Source organism: Saccostrea echinata, unplaced genomic scaffold (genome assembly GCF_033153115.1).
Source record: "Saccostrea echinata isolate AGI-Se365-2 ecotype Australia unplaced genomic scaffold, CSIRO_AGI_Sech_v1 ptg000025l, whole genome shotgun sequence".
In the NCBI taxonomy this organism is placed as follows: Eukaryota; Metazoa; Mollusca; class Bivalvia; order Ostreida; family Ostreidae; genus Saccostrea; species Saccostrea echinata.
This window is the reverse complement of record NW_026889774.1, coordinates 5,578,729-5,599,186: the sequence shown is the minus strand read 5'-3', so window position 1 is coordinate 5,599,186 and position 20,458 is coordinate 5,578,729. Positions and strand designations below refer to the sequence as shown.

At 34.8% G+C, this 20,458-nt stretch overlaps 1 protein-coding gene across 1 annotated transcript in view; it reads right to left on the bottom strand.

Moving 5' to 3' along the window:
• Window positions 1–20,458, bottom strand: part of LOC133192837 (sacsin-like) — a 99,517-nt gene that overhangs the window by 17,846 nt on the left and 61,213 nt on the right. The window contains 1 exon segment of the mRNA XM_061328843.1: window positions 1,553–1,700. Within this exon segment, the coding sequence (XP_061184827.1) occupies window positions 1,553–1,700 (148 nt within the window).

Below are 20,458 nucleotides of genomic sequence, written 5' to 3'. Positions count from 1 at the left end.
GGAGTTATGGACATTCAAAGTTTCAACCAATCAGATTGCAGCACACAAGCATGCGCGTGTTTTCAAGAAATTTCCTATATACATGTTGTAGAACCTTATAATATATACTTATATTCTAAATTTCAAAGTATTTTGTCAAAAAAGAAGGAAATTATTGAGATTTTTGTTTCAGCCAATCAGAGAAGAGCGCACGTGCATGCGCGTGAGTTCACGCTAATTTGACCGTGTTATCTTGTCTAGACTACTAATATATCTTTATATTTTGAGTTTCAAAGCAATTCATCAAGAAATATAAAAGTTACGGCTTCATCAACTATATCAGTCATTTCACTCATTGCACGCGCGCTTACGTGCATGCATGTGCGCGCAAAATGACCTTCGTTCCGAACACCTACACAACATGCCTATTAACCCTAAAAAGGTTTCATGTCAATCGGATGAGTGGTTCTATGAGAACACTCCCGGACAAAATAGTACCGGAGAAGAAAGTAGAAAAAAAGAATAATAATAATAATAATAATAATAATAATAATAAGAAACAGAGTAAAAACAATATGTTCCCAAACTTCGTTTGGAGAACATAATAAACCAAACAAATGTTAAAAGAGGCCCACGACCTCAACACTCATTAGCAATCTTTCTGTCATAAAGATGGAAATTAAGACCTCTTGTTTAGCCATCATTGAAGTGATTTCAACATCCAATTTAGAATTTATTTAAGCCGTGGTCGTGTAGCTTTGTGGAGGTATCTCGTAAAATTTTATATTTATTGTAAACTTTGAATTTTATCTGAGGCCCAGTCCAGACGACCTTGGCCACGTTTTGAAGAAAATGAATATGAATCATCAGCCTATAAATAGTTGGCGAAGGCACATGGACTTGTACAATGAAATTCTTCCAAAATAAACTGTTAAATCTCAACCATGTGACTTCGACAACTACTTAATTCATTCTGCGTGGCAAAATATATATCCCTATGTTAACTATGATCCGTATTGGGACCCAATCCTAGTTTAGTGGGGACAGATTTTGACAAAACTGAAAACACTCTACAAAAGAAAACTCTTTTAGACCTCTTTTCAGGTTCAGTGACCCTGCCCTATTTTTATAATTTCTTACAATCTTCCTTAGGAAGGGGAGAGAAGACATTTTTTATTTCATCCACTGAAATAACAGTCCTTATGACTAAGACGAAATGTTTTGGGGGTTGAACTTTAATTGTTCAGTCTCCTGGTCATCAAACAAAAACCATGCAATACCATTGTTTACGTTATATTGTGAAAATCTGCACCACTTTTGTGTAAGCCAATTTACTTAGAAGTATAATCTACAACTCTATGCATGTATATGCTTCTGCTAAAACGTAAACACCATTCTTTTCATATTCTGTACAAATAGGTAAAAGGATTATTGTATATGAATAAATTCTTATTATTTTTATTTTTTAGCTTTTTCAAACTGTGTCAAAACATTGCTATCAAAAACATAAAAAATATATGTTATCAACAGCCAATAAAGGCAAATTTTTAGATAAATTACATTTACTGAATACCTGTTATGTGAAACACGGATTTAAATCCAATCCCAAATTTCCCAACTTTAAGTGGATCTTCTTGTTTGTTGCTCTTCCTGACCATTGTGATGCCGTCCCAGTCCTTCTCTTCAAAGACTGAGTCATTGTAAAAGCAAAGAGCAGGGCCCTGAAAAGAAATTGTTTAGATAATTGAATACAATTATCAACAAACCAACGATAGGTCCATGAGCCATTATGTCCTTTAAGGTATACTGCTGATAATTTATGAGAAATCTTCATTTTCCCTGTACAAAGAAACCACTTGTCTTGTATGATACTGTTGCTCTCCTAGTTTGTACTTCGCAAGAGGGAGGAAAAGTTGCATTTGGGCTTTGAACACCAGTTTTTCGTTATACAGAAATACAACCATCTATCTCGATGTTTCGAAATCAAACAAAAACTATGGGAAGAGCAGATTTCAAACAAAGTTCGTGCATCAATATATTTTGGGAACCATGGAAACATTTTTATTGAAATTTACAAAACAAAATGTTTAAGAATTATTTGTATTGGCACAGTGTATCAAATTTAATTAAAATTAGACCAAAACTGTGGAAGGGATACATTTTTTAAGAATTCACAAATATTCAAGCAATGATGGCAACACCGTTCCTTGAAATAAAAAGATCAATATCTAGAATTTTTATCATAGTGTAGCTTACTTCTACGCGAAGATTTATTGAATTCAGACAAAACCGTACGAGGACTAGAAACCTGAAAGAATTCGATCTATCTGCCTGCTATGATTTAGTGTATTTTCAACATCTGACAATCACTTTATGCAGGGATCCAGGGGCCATGAATTCTTTAATTCTCGTTAAAGACTCAGTCCTTATAATAATCAGGAAAATGATTGTTTTCAGATGCATTTCCACACGGAAAGAAAATGTTCGAAGGTAAAGTGTATTTTCAAAACAAGACTTTCATCCCCCTTGAGCCTGAACCCAGGTTTTGGAGACAGGATTTTTTACAATTTTGCTAAAGGATGCTGGTCTTTGTAAATATCTAAACACTTTGCTACATGTCCATGTGTAAGATGAAGGTTTTTAAACTAATTTAGTTAATGTTTCGACAAATGACCAGGTAATATCTGTCCTGAAACATAAACCGTGGATTAGGGGGTCAAGAATTTTAGTTTTGGTGGAGGGCAAATGCATAATTATAATCAAGAAAATATTTTCCCGCTAGATGTCTAGACGTAAATATAATTTTTAAAGAATGAATTTTTATCAGGTTTTGGACGCATCCTCTAAGCTCCAAAGGTACTAGCTAGGGCCAAGGAATTCACGTTTTGTTTCCTTTTGTCTAAAGATATGCTAAATACTGAATTTGGTTGAACCATTTATGAGAAGTTTAAGTTTTTCAAAAAGTTTACAATGCTGAATTACACATATCAGACAATAATGGACAAGAACAAATAGCAAAAGATCTCCAGAGAGACTTAAGTGGCACAAAAATCCACAGTATATTGACACCTGTTAAATGCTGAAAAAAAATTACACGTTATATTCAAGATATACATTTACTGAAAGCTTATTCCATTGTCTAAAACGCAAAAATATGCATGCAGTTGAATTGAATTATAATCTAATCCAACCTCCATTGTTGACTTTAACTTTGATTTTTAGTGTGAATGAATCCCACAATAAGGGTTGCCCGCGTGGCGCAGTGGTCTAGAGTCGCGAAGTAAGGAGTTGATCCTTACATCGCGGGTTCGAATCCCACTGTGGGACGTGAAGACCGGTCCTTCGGATAGACCATATAAACCGAGGTCCCATGTCGCAGTAGGTGCTGGCACGAAAAAGATCCCACACTGCTCAATGGTCCTAAGTGCCGAGCATAGGTCAAAATTTGCAGCTCTCCACCAGCAAGTGGTGGCGTCTCCATATGAGTAAAAAATTCTCGAGAGGGACGTTAAACAATAAACAAACAACAACTAAGGTGATAAGGAATGAGGTAGTTTCAATACAAATCATGCCCTGTATTTTTCTAGAATATGGAAGTGATGTAAGAAATTAAAGCTCATCCTTTTCAAGCAGCAAGAACATACAAATATTTTTTTTTCATACATCCTAAATGTCAATTGTGACGTCATGAACTTGTGCACTTTCATATCTTTTCTTAAATAATTGCAGAAGACTTGAATTTTCAGTGGAACTTTATTTAAGATAATATAGAGTACATGCATTATTTAAGATAATATAGAGTACATGCATCGCCCACAATGATTTTGAGAAATGTGACTTTTCAAATGATTTTACACAACATATCTTAAAATTGAAATGAGGAAATTACCATTGAATTGAGTCATTTTGAGGATCTTCTGTTTAAAACTTTGAAATGTACCAAATTAATGACGTCATATTTCAAGAATGGTCCTCCTTCATGCCATATTATTACATGATTTATCACATTTATATTCTCAACTCATATTTAAACCAATGAAATATATGGAGATAACGAACAGTTTTCAAGCTCAAAAGTCCATTAAACAATGCAAAATTTGGAGCAGAGCAAACACGGACCTCTAAAACATCGAAGGTGGGATAATGTGCCATGGAAGAGTGAACATCCCCTGCCGACAGATCACATCCGCCGTGTGCTCATTGTCATGATCCGGAAATAAAGGAAAAATCTGTCGACAATTCAGTGTGTAAATAATGGTCCAGCAATTAGTATGAAAAACGTCAGTCAGTATTTGGCTTAATGATAAATTGTATTTGCTGACAAGGTCATTGTATCGACCATAGAATAACGAAATGACAACTTTAAATGAGAATGCTGATATTCTTGTTTTATCAACTATACTCTTTGAAAAAATTAAATTTAAAGGGCACAATAAAGCCTAGACTTTATCTTATTTTTCATAATTTGGCATAAATTTTTGTGAAACTAATGATTTAGAATACCAAGCACAACTGCTTTTTCTCTGAGTTTAGTACAGAAGATACGAGGAGTGATCAAAAAGTTCGCCAACTACATGTTATTGAATAACATCTATAAAATAAATAAAATTAGATTTCGGTGTTTATCATTTTTTAAAGTTGTCCTCTCCGATTTTACATCTGCCCATCTGCCACAGTTCTGCCCATCCGCGAATCACGTGATCCAGGCGTTCAAGTGAAATGCTCCGTAGCGTTCTGCTCACAGAAACTAAAAGATTTTTCTAGGGTTTATATTTCTTACCATGCAAGTTATTTTTTTTAAAACAAGAACTGTCCATTTGTCATAAATGGCCAAATCTCGGCAATAGGATGAGTTGACAGGGATATTTTTCCCGACTTCTCTGTCTTGGATGCGTCGGTTTTCCATTGTGGAAAAAGTATTGGCGCCTTCTTTTATCATATCTAATATGTTTAAAGTCTAAAGTAAACAGTATTTTAGGGTTTTAATAATTATAATATTCTTAAAATATTCAACTATATTTCTAACTGTAACTTGTCGATCTTTCATAACGAATTGTTCAACTAAGGACACATTTTTTTCCCAACTTACTTTCACTGAGCACCAGAACAAACATCGTTTTTATCTATCCCCCTTCACTAAAACAATCGATCCAATCAATCGTTGTACAAACCTTGTACAAATTATTATATGCTACTGTAAAGGAATTTCCAAGATATACGTTAAACTTTACTACGCATTCTCTGTAAGCACCAATTGCAACAAATTTACTATAGGGCTTGGAAACGACATGTCTCGGATTTTGATGAAATTTGCACCACAGATGTGTCTTGGTACAAAACTAGCATATATGGTGTCGGAAGTTCCACACGTGCACTTGGTTGCCATGGAGACGGATCCATTAAATTTGGCCCTTTTTGGCCCTTTTTGGCCAAATGAAAACATGAAAATGAAGGAAATGTAAACGGATATTTATCGGTATCTACTACACTCAAACTAAAATCATTGGATCATATGATAACTTGAACTTTTAAGGTACACAGGGCATATAATCATTTATTCTAGAAATATTCCCAATCTATGAAAAAGGTCATGCAAATTGACATGGTTTCTGAAAATTTGAAAAATGGGGAATTTAGCATTTTTTGAGATCTTTAAGGCTAAATAAGAAAAATTGTCCGTGGAAAATTTCCAAATCTTATGTGTGTTTTCATACTTGAGAATTAGTAGTGTCATCTCATGAAAAAATATAGGTGTATCTATAAATAGATATATTTTAGAAAAATGTAAAAAAAAAATCAAATTTTGGCAAAGTTTTAGATGTCAATGCCGGATAATTAGGAAGTATATTGTAAATATTAAGATGTTAATGACAGTAGCTAGACACCACTAGCTGGAGTGGACAATGGTTGAGGGGATTTCCATTTCTATTTATAGTATCAAGCACCTAAATATAGATATGTATACAAATTGTCTATCCTTTTTTGATTTTGATGAATGATGTTGATATGCTTACTAAAGATAAAAATTTCTGTAATTTTCTTTAAAGGCTACTCCTCCTGCAGATTTAGTCTGATTGCAATAAACCAAGGACCATTATTCTACCTAATGCTCTTCCAATGTTTCAAGTCAAGATGCTTCTTTCCTCTTCCTCTTTTATAAGTACAAACCGATAGAGCTACAGTTTCATCAGAGACTTCTAGTTTACAGATGAACTCCTAATTCCCAATTTTGACATCATGAACTTGTGCATTTTTCTGTATTTTAATTAAATTTTGCAGAAGACATCAATTATCATTGGAATTTTCTTTTAGACAATATGGACCACATGCATCTACTTTCTGTGTTGTTGCTGATTACAAAACTAATTATTTTTCCGATTCCTGATTGCCCTAATTCTTGTCTTTAAGCAATATATTAATCTACAAGTTTATTTTGTCTATAGTTTTTAATTCTTTTTAGCCAAAGACTCAAAGAGCTTATTCTGTGGCCGTGTCTGTGGTCTGCGTCAACCTTTTGGAATATGGACCATATCTAAAGAACCTTTTGGCCAATTCTTGTCAAATGTGTCACAAAGTGTCCTTGGCTTAAGGGCTCTCATTAATACTAAACATAGGGATGTGCCCCTTAAACAAGGGGAGATAATTAGGTAAACAAGAGGCCCATGGGCCACTACGCTCAGCTTAATTACTTTGTCCCTCCTGTTCCTCACCAGATTTCCCCCTTGTCATACTTAATGTGGCCCTTGGGGGTCATGACATGATTTGAACAATTTAGAATCTAAACTACCTCTAGAAGCGTCCACATATGTTTCAGCTTTACTGGCCCAGTGGTTCTTAAGATTTTTTAAAACTTTCATATATATTTCAATGTAAAACTTTGATTCCCTATTGTGGGCCCATCCTACACCCAGGGGTCATGATTTGAACAATTCAGAATCTACACTACCTCCGCAAGCTGCCACTTAAGTTTCAGCTTTTCTGGCCTACTGGTTCTTGAGAATACTTAGTATGTTTTAAAGACCCCAAACTATTTTTGTTTCTTCTTGTCTACCCTTCTAATGGGGCTTGGCCTTTAATTTTAACAATTTAAACTCCCCTTCACAAAAAAATGCTTTGTACTAACTTAAAGGTGTTCAAAATTCATCTAGTGGTTCTTGAGAAGAAGTTGAAAATGTGAAAAGTTTACAGATGGACGGACAAACGGACGGATGACGGACAACAGGTGATCAGCTTAGGTAAAAGTAGTGGTTGCTAAAACAAATCCTCTTCTTAAGAACCACTGGGCAGTTTATCACCAAGCTTTAATTATATGCTAACATGGATGAAAATATGATGTAGATTAAAAATTGTTCAAGGCATCACCTTGGGGCATTATTATATTGCCCATAATGACTGGAATTAAGATTTTTTTTCAATTGATGCATCAAAGGACCTCATGTCAAGTTGACTCAAACGTAGGAGACCTACTTTCTGAATTTCATGGCAAATCATTTTCAAAAACATTATTATCATTATTTTAGCTACTGAGAGAGCTACTGAAACCTTGTAAGTTGATGCATTTGAATTTTGCCAGTATTTAAGGGAGCCGACTGGGGTTTTATTGTGTGAAAACTACTATAGAGAAACTCTTTAATTTTATACCCTATATACCTTACATTGACTTCAGTATACATGCCAAGTTTATGGAAAATCTACCGTCTGGTTATTTTTCAGGGACCGTCTCAAAATACAGGTACATTTACTATAGGATTATATAGGAAAATACCATTTTTTCGCACTTCGGAGCAAATTATACAAATACTACTATAGACTCTTTGCTCAAATTTTATTATTTGATGGGTAATACTATATTGTACATTTTGTGCAAGAAACACAAAATTCTACCGTCTGGTTTCTAGAGGGGGCATCTCAAAATGTCAAAATTCAGCATATATTTTATACTTTTTATTTTATGGCATAATTAATGACCCCGCTTAAAGAACTTCGGTTATTCATAACGTCAAAAACACACTATTACGACGTCTTTCTACCCATCATTTGAAAAATCGTTCTTTTAACCTCATATTTCCTAAATTTGTTATTTTTTTATAAATTATGTAAAAATAGTTGCTTTAAAAGAGTAAATACTCTTTATTTTACTTTGCTGCGCGAAGTATTGCGCAATGAAAACCCCAGTCGGCCCCCTTAATTTCAAATCATTTTAGAGGCATATTTTGGACACTGTGAAACCTAGAATCATCAAACATTGTCAGTTAATGTATCTTGAGCCCTCGGAATGTATCAACTAAAAGGTAGATCACCGTGATCTACTTTTAGAATTTCATGACGATATTTAAATATTTCAGATAGTAATTGGCTTAGATTGGCTTGGACTTTTTAACCATACACAGAGACGTAAGCGTAGTCATGGGCATCGGTCTTACAATAGCCTTTAATACACGATGGTTCTTTTGATTCATTGCTACCTTACGTAAATCAACAGTTAGTTCTACATCATATTCGCACCAAACTTTACTCTGTCCCTTTGAAACTTTTAAATAGTCTTCTTGAAAAGGTCAAGGAAAGTCCATTTTTTGATTCCTCGACACCAGAATATAGGCTCGGATCTGTGATTATGGATATTGCAAATCATAGGTTTTTTAAACCCCCGCGTTTTACTGAAGAAAATGCAGCTAAAACAATCCGTTTTTTCCTTAAAATTCAATATGCCAACAAAGGGATTGACGCGGTTAATATAAGTAATATTCTTAATCACAAAAGGGTCCAGTCTTGTATTCCACCATATTTCAAGTTAAAGACTACACCTTGTATTTCCTACAAATATACATCGACTATTGCTTCCAAACTTTTTAATTACAAAAAAAACTTGACAGGGCCTGGATATCGAATATCTGAAACATAATCCTCCATCGTGTTCATGTTCTTCTTCGCCCTATAACTATAGTCCTGCTGGACACGTTATTACTGGTGACGTAAATATAGTTAACTAGATAGATTACATGATCAGTACGTACTGGTCCCTGCTGACGAAGCAGGTAACAACATTGTCTTTGTTTGTAAGGCTCATTATATTAAATGTATTTTAAAGGAACTTGGATTTAATTCTACAAGTGGTAATCCAACTTATACTCGTAGTTCCCTTTGTAAGGAAGAAATTCTTCAAAATCATATGTCAGTTTTGAATATTTTTAATATTCCAAACAACCAAAATGAATTTGAATTACCATATTTATATTGGATTCCGAAACTTCATAAAAATCCTTACAAACAAAGATACATAGCGGGTTTCAGTAAATGTTCGACCAAGCCTCTTTCTTTACTCCTCACTAAGATATTAACAGTGATGAAGGAGAAACTTCAAGAATGCTGTGCAACAATATATTCGAGAAGTGGTGTAAATCAGATGTGGGTACTTAAAAATTCCAAGAACTTTTGGAAAATTTGAAAACACAAGATTTTACCAAAATCAACAGCTTAAAAACTTACGACTTTCCTACTTTATACACAACCATTCCCCACCATAAATTAAAGTCCATGCTTTTTGATATAATTGACAGCTGCTTTTTCAATAAAAATGGAACTCGTAAATATATTTACCTTATCATTGGTCATTTGCAAAATTATTTTGTTAAAAAACATTCTGATTGTACACACAAGTACTCTGAAGTTGACATTAAAGACATGCTTGAGTTTCTGATAGGCAATATCTATGTGGTTTTTGGAGACCAGGTCTTCCAACAATCTATTGGAATTCCCATGGGTTCCAATTGCGCCTCGTTATTAGCAGACCTTTTTTGTATTCATATGAAGCAGAATTTGTCCAAAATCTTGTACATGAAAAGAAGAAAACACTTGCTGTAGCCTTCAACTCGACATTTAGATATATCGACGATGTATTGTCAATTAACAATGGCTATTCCATTCTTATGTCGATACGATATATCCTGGTGAGCTTGAGATAAAAGATACCACAGAGTCTGACACATCTGTTTCATATTTGGATATTTTACTTGAAAAAGACGTTAATGGTAATCTAACAACCAAGCTTTATGATAAACGTGATGACTTCAACTTTTCAATCGTCAACTTCCCTTACTTATGCAGCAATATACCTTCGTCACCTGCATACGGGATATATATCTCTCGGTTGATTCGATGTGCAAGAGCATGCTCTACGTATGTACAATTTCTAAAACGAGGTACATGTAATTTATTGACAAACAAGTTGATGAAACAAGAATATCAGCTGTCTCGTTTAAAGTCATCATTTCGTAAGTTCTACGGTCGATACAATGACCTTGTCAGCAAATACAATTTATCATTGAGTCAAATGCTGACTGACGTTTTTCATACTAATTGTTAGACCATTATTTACACACTGAATTGTCGACGGATTTTTTCCTTTATTTCCCGATGATGACAGGGAGCACACGGCGGGTGTGACCGGTCGGCAGGGGATACTCACTCCTCCATGGCACCTGATCCCACCTCTGATGTTTAGAGTTCCGTGTTTGCTCTGCTCCTATTTTGTATTGTTTAATGGACTTTTGAGCTTGAATACTGTTCGTTATCTCCATATATTTCATTCATCAAACTTCGTCACGTGATGCATCTTGGGTCCTCAGGATGTGTCAAACAAAAGTAGGTCATTTGGATTTTTGAGGGAATATCTAAATATTTGAGCGAGTAAGAGGCTAATAATCATCAAACGTTCTCATTTGATGCATCTTGGGATCACGGACTATGCTAACCTAAAGGTATGTTAAAGTGACTTAATTTTGGAATTTCACAGCTATATCTAAATATTTCTGATAATAAGAGGCTTAGAGTCATCAAACTTTGTCAGATAAAGCATCTTGGGTCCTCGAAATGTGTGAACAAAAAATGGGATTTTTAAGGCAATATCTGAATATTTCAAATCATAAGAGGCTTACAATCATTGAATTCACAGTTTATCCAAAAAGTAGGTCACAGAGCTACGTTTGGGATTTCAAGGCTTAATCTAAATATATAAGATTCAGAAGAGCGATCCTAGGCCCTCGAGTCTCTTGTTTAAGTGCAAGTCTCTGTAAGAATCAGGCAAAGTAGGTTTGAAAGTGAATCATGAGGGTTCTCAGAATTTCATGATTTTCAACATATAGATTTCTCTTGTGCTACAATCAATGTATGCAAAGTGAAAAAAGTTTTGGGTCATGGTTACTATGGAAACATGACAAAAGAAATTTCCTTAGCAACCAGTCAATTTTCCATGTGTATGGACAAAAAAATCACAAATCTTTAGGGCTTGAAATTTATTGTGAATATTTAATAATTTCTTCTTATTTATTCTTATCCTAAAGATAAACATTTAAAGTGTTTTCACAATGCATTACATAGAAATAAGATTTTGAGATATATCTGTACTACACATGGGTAGATATGCATGTTTTGTGTTTTTTGCTGATTCAGCATTTTTGTTGATTTTGGTACTTTTCAAAGCCTTATTACTCAAACTTCTGGCGTAATACAGGAGCTGCAAGCATATCGCATAAAAGCAGAGGAATGTCTCTTTTGGACTTCAAATTCAAAAAGATGTGTTTTTTGAAAATTCCAATCCGTTGCCTAGCAACAAAAATGGATGTTTTGATAAATAAAAATGGAAAATCGTACAATGTGAACATTACTAATCTAATAATTTGTTATCTGAGAGTAAAAAAACAAAGTTTAAAGTAAGGAAATATATCTGAGACACCTTTGCAAACCAAGAAATATTGTAAGGATACTTATCTCCATGGCAACCACAAATTCTCCATAGCAACAAAGCAAATAAAGTCACTTTTGGCAAATATTTATGAACAATTATAAAATATTAATCCACAGTTTGGTAGCATATTGCGATTAATCAAATTTGATTTTGTAATAGATGTCTTAGCAAAGTACATTTTTATAATTTAGCCCATTTTTATACTTTTAACCCATGGTAACAACATTTGAGCACATAAGAACCACAGAATGTTATGGAGAGTTACTAACAATTTTCTGTAACAACTTGAACTTTTTTTGGCACGCAAGGTCACCGATTATCATGAAACTTTGCTCGTTATAATAGTTACAATTATAATAGTTTGACAACAGAATTTTAAATCAAACAAAATCAAACAAAGTCTGGTTGCTATGTGCCTTGGTTGTCATGGTAACAGACAGATTGATTTCAACAAAATTTAGATTTTCGGCTATTTTGAATCTTTATTGAACCTTCACAAGCACTCAAAAAACCAAATTGGCCATTTATATATAAAAATAAAAACAATAAACCTTGTTTCCACTTATTATGGAAAGAAAGTATTTGGAATAGATCTCTATATAGGTGGTAACCATGGTTACACTCGGCATACATTTTATATACAGAAAAACGCTCAGTATTATCTTATTATGGGACTTGCATGACTTAACTTTATCGCCAGTGATAAAGAAACAATAAAAATAGTTTACCTTATGAAAAGAAGTTTTAGCAATATTATTCTAACAATGAAAATATCGGCTGCCATGATAACACATCATTTGAGCCATAGTTATAACCCAGCAAACAAAAACGGGAGTATAAAGGAATCACTTTGTCTGTCTGTTTCTGTGTTCATTTGTCTGTGCAATCATGATGGGGTCATAATTTCGTAATGGAGAAAGATTGAAAGTTCATTCTTGATAAAACGATTGATTATAATCTGAGCTTGAATTTTGACTTTAACGTTTCACCCAAGGTCATTTCAGCTAGTTGAAGGTCGTTGGCAGTAAATAGTGTAAAATTTGTCTGGTCTATAACTTTCTTATGGAGGCACATCGGATATTCATACTTCATACAGAGATTGATTAAGAGGTGTATCATGTTCTTCATTCGATGTCAGATGATCAAGTTCAAGGTCCTTTACAGAAAAAGTATAACTCGTGTCCTGACCACATTTCGAAATATTGTAAGCTCATGCTTCACAAAAAGATTTATGCCCCATTGGTATGTTCAGACCTTAACCCGAGGTCATTCCATGAGATCAAGGTCACTTCAACAAAAGGTTTAAAATATGTGTCCAGGCCACATAACTTTGTAATGGAGAGTCATTTCGAAGTTCATTTTTGGCATAGATTGCATGTGAACAAAAAGTGTGTCATGGTCTTGACCCATGATAATTCTAGCAAGTGAAAATCACTGGCAGAAAAAAATGTTAAATTTGTGCCAGGTCTACGGTAATTTTCTAATGGAAAGTATTGGATGTCCATACTTCATAGAAAAATTGATTATGACCTTAAAGTATGTCATGATTTTGACGAAAGGTTATTTCATCAGGTTCATGATCTATTTAAAAAATGTATACATTGTGCCCTGTCTACATCTTGAAATAATTAAACACTGGAAGCCCATAACTGACACAAATATTGCTAATGACTCTGGGCTGTGTCTTCATATTTATTCAAGATCATTTTGGCAAGGTCAAGGCTGTTTCCAGGAAAAGTGTCAAGTTCATTTCTTGTTCACAGCTCTTTAATTGAAAAAACATTGAATGTTCATTTTTCACAAAAATATTACACATGGCTCTATGTATGTTGTTGCCTTGATCCAAGGTCATTCCGGCAATGTTCAATGTCACTTTAGGTTAAAAGTGTAGATATCATATCAGGACCACTAATATTCTCCTTATTAATTTGTATCATGTATCATGTATAATTTTGGAATGTTGAATTGGGGACATTAATAGGCTGTTCCACATTACTTTGGTGAATAATCTAATCCATACTTTGCAAAAGTTGTGTCCTTTTGCGGGGTCAACCAAAAGGTCAAAAGGGAAAAAACACTTTTTCCTACCAAATATATGGGCGTGCTCCGATGCATCAATTGTGTTTAAATTCTTTTCCTTCAATGTATGGGTAGCCTTATCCTGTGGCAATCAGTATAGAAGCAAAAATTTTTTTCTAGTCAAATGACACAAATACAAACCAGAAAACTACAAAGCCTACTGTGAGGGTTCTACTGGTTCTTCCTCAAAGATGGCGACCAAGGGAAATAAGTTTTGAAAAGTATGGATTCAAGCGTTTGATTTATGTAATAGTAATGTGCTTTGCATGCACTATGCCTAAAAAGTAGTCAGGGTTTAATACATGGTGCACAAGCCGGAGGTGCATGCAAACCACACTATTGTTATTATTATGCTGACTGTTGTATAAAAGCAAAAATATTTTTTTCGATTTCCAACGTTTCATCACCTCTTACTAACATGCTGGTATACCCCTATTATAACGTCACGATGTGAAACAATAACGTCATAATTTTGAGTGTTTCATGCAGTTAGGTATAATGTACAGAAAATTTCAAAGAACCTTAATTTAATAAAGGGATAAAAAATTTTAAGAAACTATTTCAAAAAAAAATGTTTTGTTTTCTTTTAAGTGTCAAATATTTGAAACTAGGTTTATACATGTATACATTATAATAAGTGTTTGATAATGGTGTCATGTCGGTAGCAGCTCGTCGGACTGACAATCTCGTGATCGTGAGTTCGATCCCTGGCGAGGGTGATGTCGGATTTTCTCTAGAAAAAGAAGCAGTGCACTATTACGGCAGAGTATGCTTACGCCTTATAAACTCTTAGAACACTATGCGAAAATAGATGGGTATTGATTATATATAGAGACAAACTGACAAGAAGCATAATATTTTTTTGTTAGGGATACTGATTGACATGGTAAGAAATGAAACAATGTTTGAATTTTTAGCTCACCTGAGCCGAAGGCTCAAGTGAGCTTTTCTGATCGAAAATTGTCTGTCGTCGTTGTTGTCGTAAACTTTTCACAATTTCATCTTCTTCTCCAGAACTACTGGGCCAATTTCAATCAAACTTGGCACAAAGTATCCTTTGGTAAAGGGAATTCAAGTTTGTTCAAATGAAGATCCACGCCCTCTTCCAAGGGGAGATAATTACAAATTAGTGAAAATTAATGGCATCTTATAAAAATCTTCTTCTCAAGAACCACTGGGCCAGGAAAGATGAAACTCGTGTGGATTCATCCTCAGGTAGTGTAAATTCTATTTTTTCCAAATCATGACCTCCGGGATTAGGGCAGGGCCACAATGCACGATTAAAGTTTTACATAGGAATTTATAGGAAAAATCTTTAAAAATCTTCTTCTCAAGAACAGCAAAGCCATGATTGGTCATATTAATATGGAAGGATCCTCAGGTGGTGTAGATTCAAGTTTGTTCAAATCTTGATCCCCTGGTATAGGGTGAGGCCACAATGGACGATGAAAGTTTTACATAGGGGTATACAGTACCGACCGGACACAACCTAACACCAGAGCGAACCCAAAGGGCACCCTGGGTTCGCTCGGGGTCCGCTGCGGGTTCGCTTTCAGAAAATTTGGGACCGCTCTGGGTGCGCTTCGGGTTCGCTCTGCGTTCGCTCGGGGTCAGCTCTGGGTCCGCTAGAGCGAACCCGGCGTTCGCTTTCCGGGTTCGCTTTACGCACTCATGCGTGAAGCGGACCCCGCTTTAATCTTGCCGCCAGTAAGCCCCGCCCCTTGTATATTCCAAATACAGTAGTGAAATCGATCATTACTGTTTTTATGGCGATCGAAACATGAACATGTAAGTGACAATATGGAGAACGTTGATAAATTTTCAAGAATTTCACCGTACATTCGACGTAGAATTATCACTTTTATTTTTCTTAACTTACAAGCTAAGTATACGTGTATCTCGAAAGAAACAGAAGAAAAGGTGTTAATTTATTTTCGATGTATCGGATGGAGTGAAATTGAGAAGAGTATCTTAATAAAAAAAAAGCTTTCAAATTCATTTGTTTACATTATTCATGCGTTTTAAAATAAGTTGGAACTTCCAATTGTAATTGCAATTGCTAAATCGTAATTTAAATGTTTGAAAGACAAATAACTGAATTATGATCTTATCTATGAAATACCTGAGACATACTGTACACGAAAAATGCTCAGTCTTCATATTTAGCAGTTCACATTTAAGCTAGGTTGTCGTCCATTACATGTATATGTAGGTCGTGATAATCACTAAAAATTCTCATACAGTGTAACCTGAGTTTCGTTTTACAGATTATTTATAATTTACTTCCATGCTATAAATCATTGTTTTATAAGGCGAGTTTAACTGAAGACTTATACAACAACAACAATCAAAAAACCAAAACAAACAATCAAACAAAAACTAATATCTGGTCTACTGATAAGAATATATTATTATTTTAAGTTGTTTTCAAATACATGTAAATGATCATTTGAATAGTTTGTGTTCCTTACTGGTTCATGATCCCCCCCCCCCCTCCCCCGGCCCACTACATACATGTACATACTGAAGCGGCATGTTAACAAACAAAATTCTAAATGTTGAAAAATAAATAAAAACAAGAAAGAAAACAAACAAAACAAGAATTCAATAACCGTAAAGTCGCATGATTAAGTAGATGAAATTAAGATAATAACACCCGATGTTTTTTTTTATTATTATTATTGTTTTATTTCGATGATCCCCCCACCCCTCTCCGTACTCGAATTGTTTTCTATGGGCCGGTTGTAGCGATTTTAATTTCAAATAATATACAGTGTTCTCTCTCTCTCTCTCTCTCTCGTAAAGCTATTTTACTGATTTTCAGCATTCAGATGACAGCAAATTACATGAACATGTACTCTTCATGCAACGTACCAAAGAACTGTGACGTTTCCAAATTCAAAAAAATAATAATAAGATAATTGAATTTCTTATTGATAACGTGCCCAGACGAGGTACATGTAACTTAAGGTGCATCGAATGTAGGGGGAGTACATGTATATACTCAGGTATACCGTGACCATGGAGACAGTATACATCCAGCTAGCAAGTGTCAATTAAAAAAACCACCGCAATTGCTCTTAGCACCTGCAATGTCTTCGAAACAGGTTGATGATTACCGACACGTGATGACCTTGGCTTCACTTTGAAACTTTAATTATTAAAGTGTTAAAATTAAATAATTATGACAAAGTTCAAATACAGGCACCTATGTAATGAAAAAATATATGTACGTTTTCGTATTAAGGTATCTTTGCAAGTTCAATTTACTAATGTTGGAATTGCGTGTACTTTTCATGCACAAGTACAAAACGTACCCGCCTAATATTTTTTTTATATCCATATAAAGTATTTCGAAAATTTCATGTAGTACATGTAAGAGGTTCGTGAACATGTAAACCTGTATAATTATATATATCGACGCGAAGGAAAGTGATAAGCATTTTTGCGTTTTTTTTATTGACTTGCAAGTAGTTACAAAAATTCAAAAACATACAATGTAAGGTCTACATGTAGGATAATAAGAATTGACAAAATAAACTTTCCCTATATACATGTATTTAAATCATGTTGATTGGTCGACGCGCTGATGAGTTAATCGCTAATCCTGATTGACAGCTCTGTTGCGCAACACCGAACGCGCGTTCGCTTTCTGGGACCGCTACTGAATTTGGGGTTCGCTTTCAGCGTTCGCTCTGGGTCCGCTCTGGGTTCGCTGCGGGTTCGCTACGGGTGCGCTCCGGGTTCGCTCGGGGTCAGCACTAGCGGACCCCAAGCGAACCCGAAGCGAACCCAGAGAGCGAACCCGGGGTGCGCTCTGGGTCCGCTTTCTGTTAGGGTGTGTCTGGTCGGTACTGTAGGAAAAAAAAAATAGAAATCTTCTCAAGAACAGCAAAGCCATGAGTGGTCGTATTTATATGAAAGCATCCTCAGGTGGTGTCGATTTAAGTATGTTCAAATCATAACCCACCCCCCTAGGGTAGGGTGGGACCACAATGGACAATAAAAGTTTTACATAGGAATATATAGAAAAAAAAATCTTCTCAAGAACAGCAAAGCCATGATTGGTTATTGACTATTCGGAAGTATCCTAAGTTAGTGTAGATTCATGTTTGAAAAAAATGATGACCCCCTGGGGATAGGGTGGGACTACAATTGGCAATTAAAGTTATGTATATGAATACATAGGAAATTTTTTTTTAAAATCTTCTCAAGAACAGCAAAGCTATGATTGGTCATAATAGATAGTGTAGATTCAGATTTGTTCAAACCATGACCCCCGGGGGTAGGGTGGGACCATAACGAAAGTTCAAACTTGTAGGAAAAAAGTCACAGACAACGCATCAATGTTAAGGCGTACTTCGAAGAAATCAACGAAACATAAACGTGCAAATGTACATACCTTTTTAAACTGAATTTATTATTGTAAAGGTACTATATTATCACATGACTTTAATATTATTTGAAATAACATTGTATACCCCATTCTGTACTGAATTTGGTTTGGTCACGTTATTTGACAGTCACGTGATAAATGCCTGTATTCTGTACTGTCTGTAGGTCACAAACAGATTTCAATATCGCAAGGGCATACCCTAGTTAAAATTAAAAATTTAAGTAATAAATTGTTTCTACATAATTTGTAGTTTATGGAAAGTGCTGCTGCTTTAAATAGAATTTACATTTTATTAGTTTAAATTTCAAGTTATCTGACTTTAGTCGAAATGTGTGTGACCTTTACCAAGTATTTTATGTATTTATCAAGTTATGCTCTCGATTTCAGGAAAGCAGCAGCATTTTTCAAGTTAAGGATTGTGTGCGTTATGTACATTCAAAAAATGATCAAGATCTATTAAGTGTATGCCCTTGCAAAAAGGCGATTTAATGAGGCACTTCGGAGTAAAAAATGCAAACCCTATAGACAAAAACAAGGTAGAATTAATTCAATACGTTCTCTAGATAGTTTTTAAATAATGGCACTAAACAAAGGTTTCAGAATTGTATTAATGGTCTACCTAAGATTTGGAAATAATATTCTGTTTAATAATAAAATGCAATTTTCACTGTGAAAAAATTACTTGATCCGCCTCTCACTGCACATAAAATGCGTCAACTTTTACCATGATGACGTCATGTCGACAAGTGCATTGCGACCAGTGACTTGTTTATATCTTGCTGTGTGGGATTTAACAAGCGACAAAAATGAATGCAGTGGTACGTTTTGATGTAGTTCATTACTCTTATGCAGTTTGGAATCGCAAACTATATCATTTTCTGTTATTGTGAGGAATTGCTATATTTGTGTGATGTCACAGTAAATTTTTCCCGTATAAATTAGGCCCCGCCCCCTTTATGCAGCCTTAACAGAGCTGCGAAAGAAATATGTAAGCATCTTTAGTTAGTGTAGATTCAATTTTGTTCAAATCATACCCCCCCATTCCCTTTTGGAGGGTAGGTCAGAACCACTTATGCATTAAAGCTTTTCAATTCTGAACTGAGTTTTGCTTTTTTCCCCAGCCACAGTGCTCAGGTGAACGATGTGGCCCATGGGCCTCTTGTTACTTATACCCCCTAAATTTATGGTTAATTACATGGCTTAACAACTTTTTAGATCACCTGAGTCACTCAGGTGACCTATTGTTATCCGTTTTTGTCTGTCGTCGTGTGTCGTCCGTCGTGCATTAACTTTTGAACATTTTCAACTTCTTCTTTAGAACCGCTCAACCAATTTCAAGCAGCAATACAGAAAAAGACAGTTATAGACCAGACACAAATTTTATACTTTTAACTGCTAGTGACCTTGAACTAGCTGAAATGACCTTGGGTAAAAGTCAAGATACACCCTCAGACTATTAACAATTTTTTTTTTTTATCAAGAATGAACTTGTAATGTATTGTTTCTAGATTACAAAGCATTACAAAGTTATGACCCGGACATGATTGCATGGACAAAAGGACACAGAGACAGACAGACAGACAGGTGATTCCTTTATACCCCAATCTTTGTTTGCTGGGTAATAACTTAGGCACAAATCATGGTACTATGCTGTGTCATCTCGGCAACTGATATTTTCATTGTAAGAATAATATTGCTAAAACCTTTTTTATAAGGTCAAGTATTTTTATTTTTTATCACTGGCGATTGAGTTAAGTCATGTAACTCCCATAATAAGAAAACACTGAGTGTTTTTCTGCATATAAAATGTATGCCGAGTGCAGCCATGGTTACCACCTATAAAGAGATCTATTCCAAATACTTTCTTTACATAATAAGTGGCAACAAGGTTTATTGGGGGTTTTTTATATGTAAAAGGCCAATTTGGTTTTCTAAGTGCTTGTGAAGGGTCAATAAAGATTCACAGTAGCCAAAAATCTAAATTTTGTTGAAATCAAGTCTGTTACCATGACAACCACACTTTGATTGATTTAAAATTCTGTTGTCAAAATTGTAACTATTATAACGAGCAAAGTTTTATGATAATCGGTGAGCATGCATGCCAAAAAGGTTCAAGTTGTTACAGAAAATTGTTAGTAACTCTCCATAACATATCTTGGTTCTTATGTGCTCAAATGTTGTTACCATGGGTTAAAAGTATTAAAATCGGCTAAATTATAAAAATGTACTTTGCTAAGACATCTATTACAAAATCAAATTTG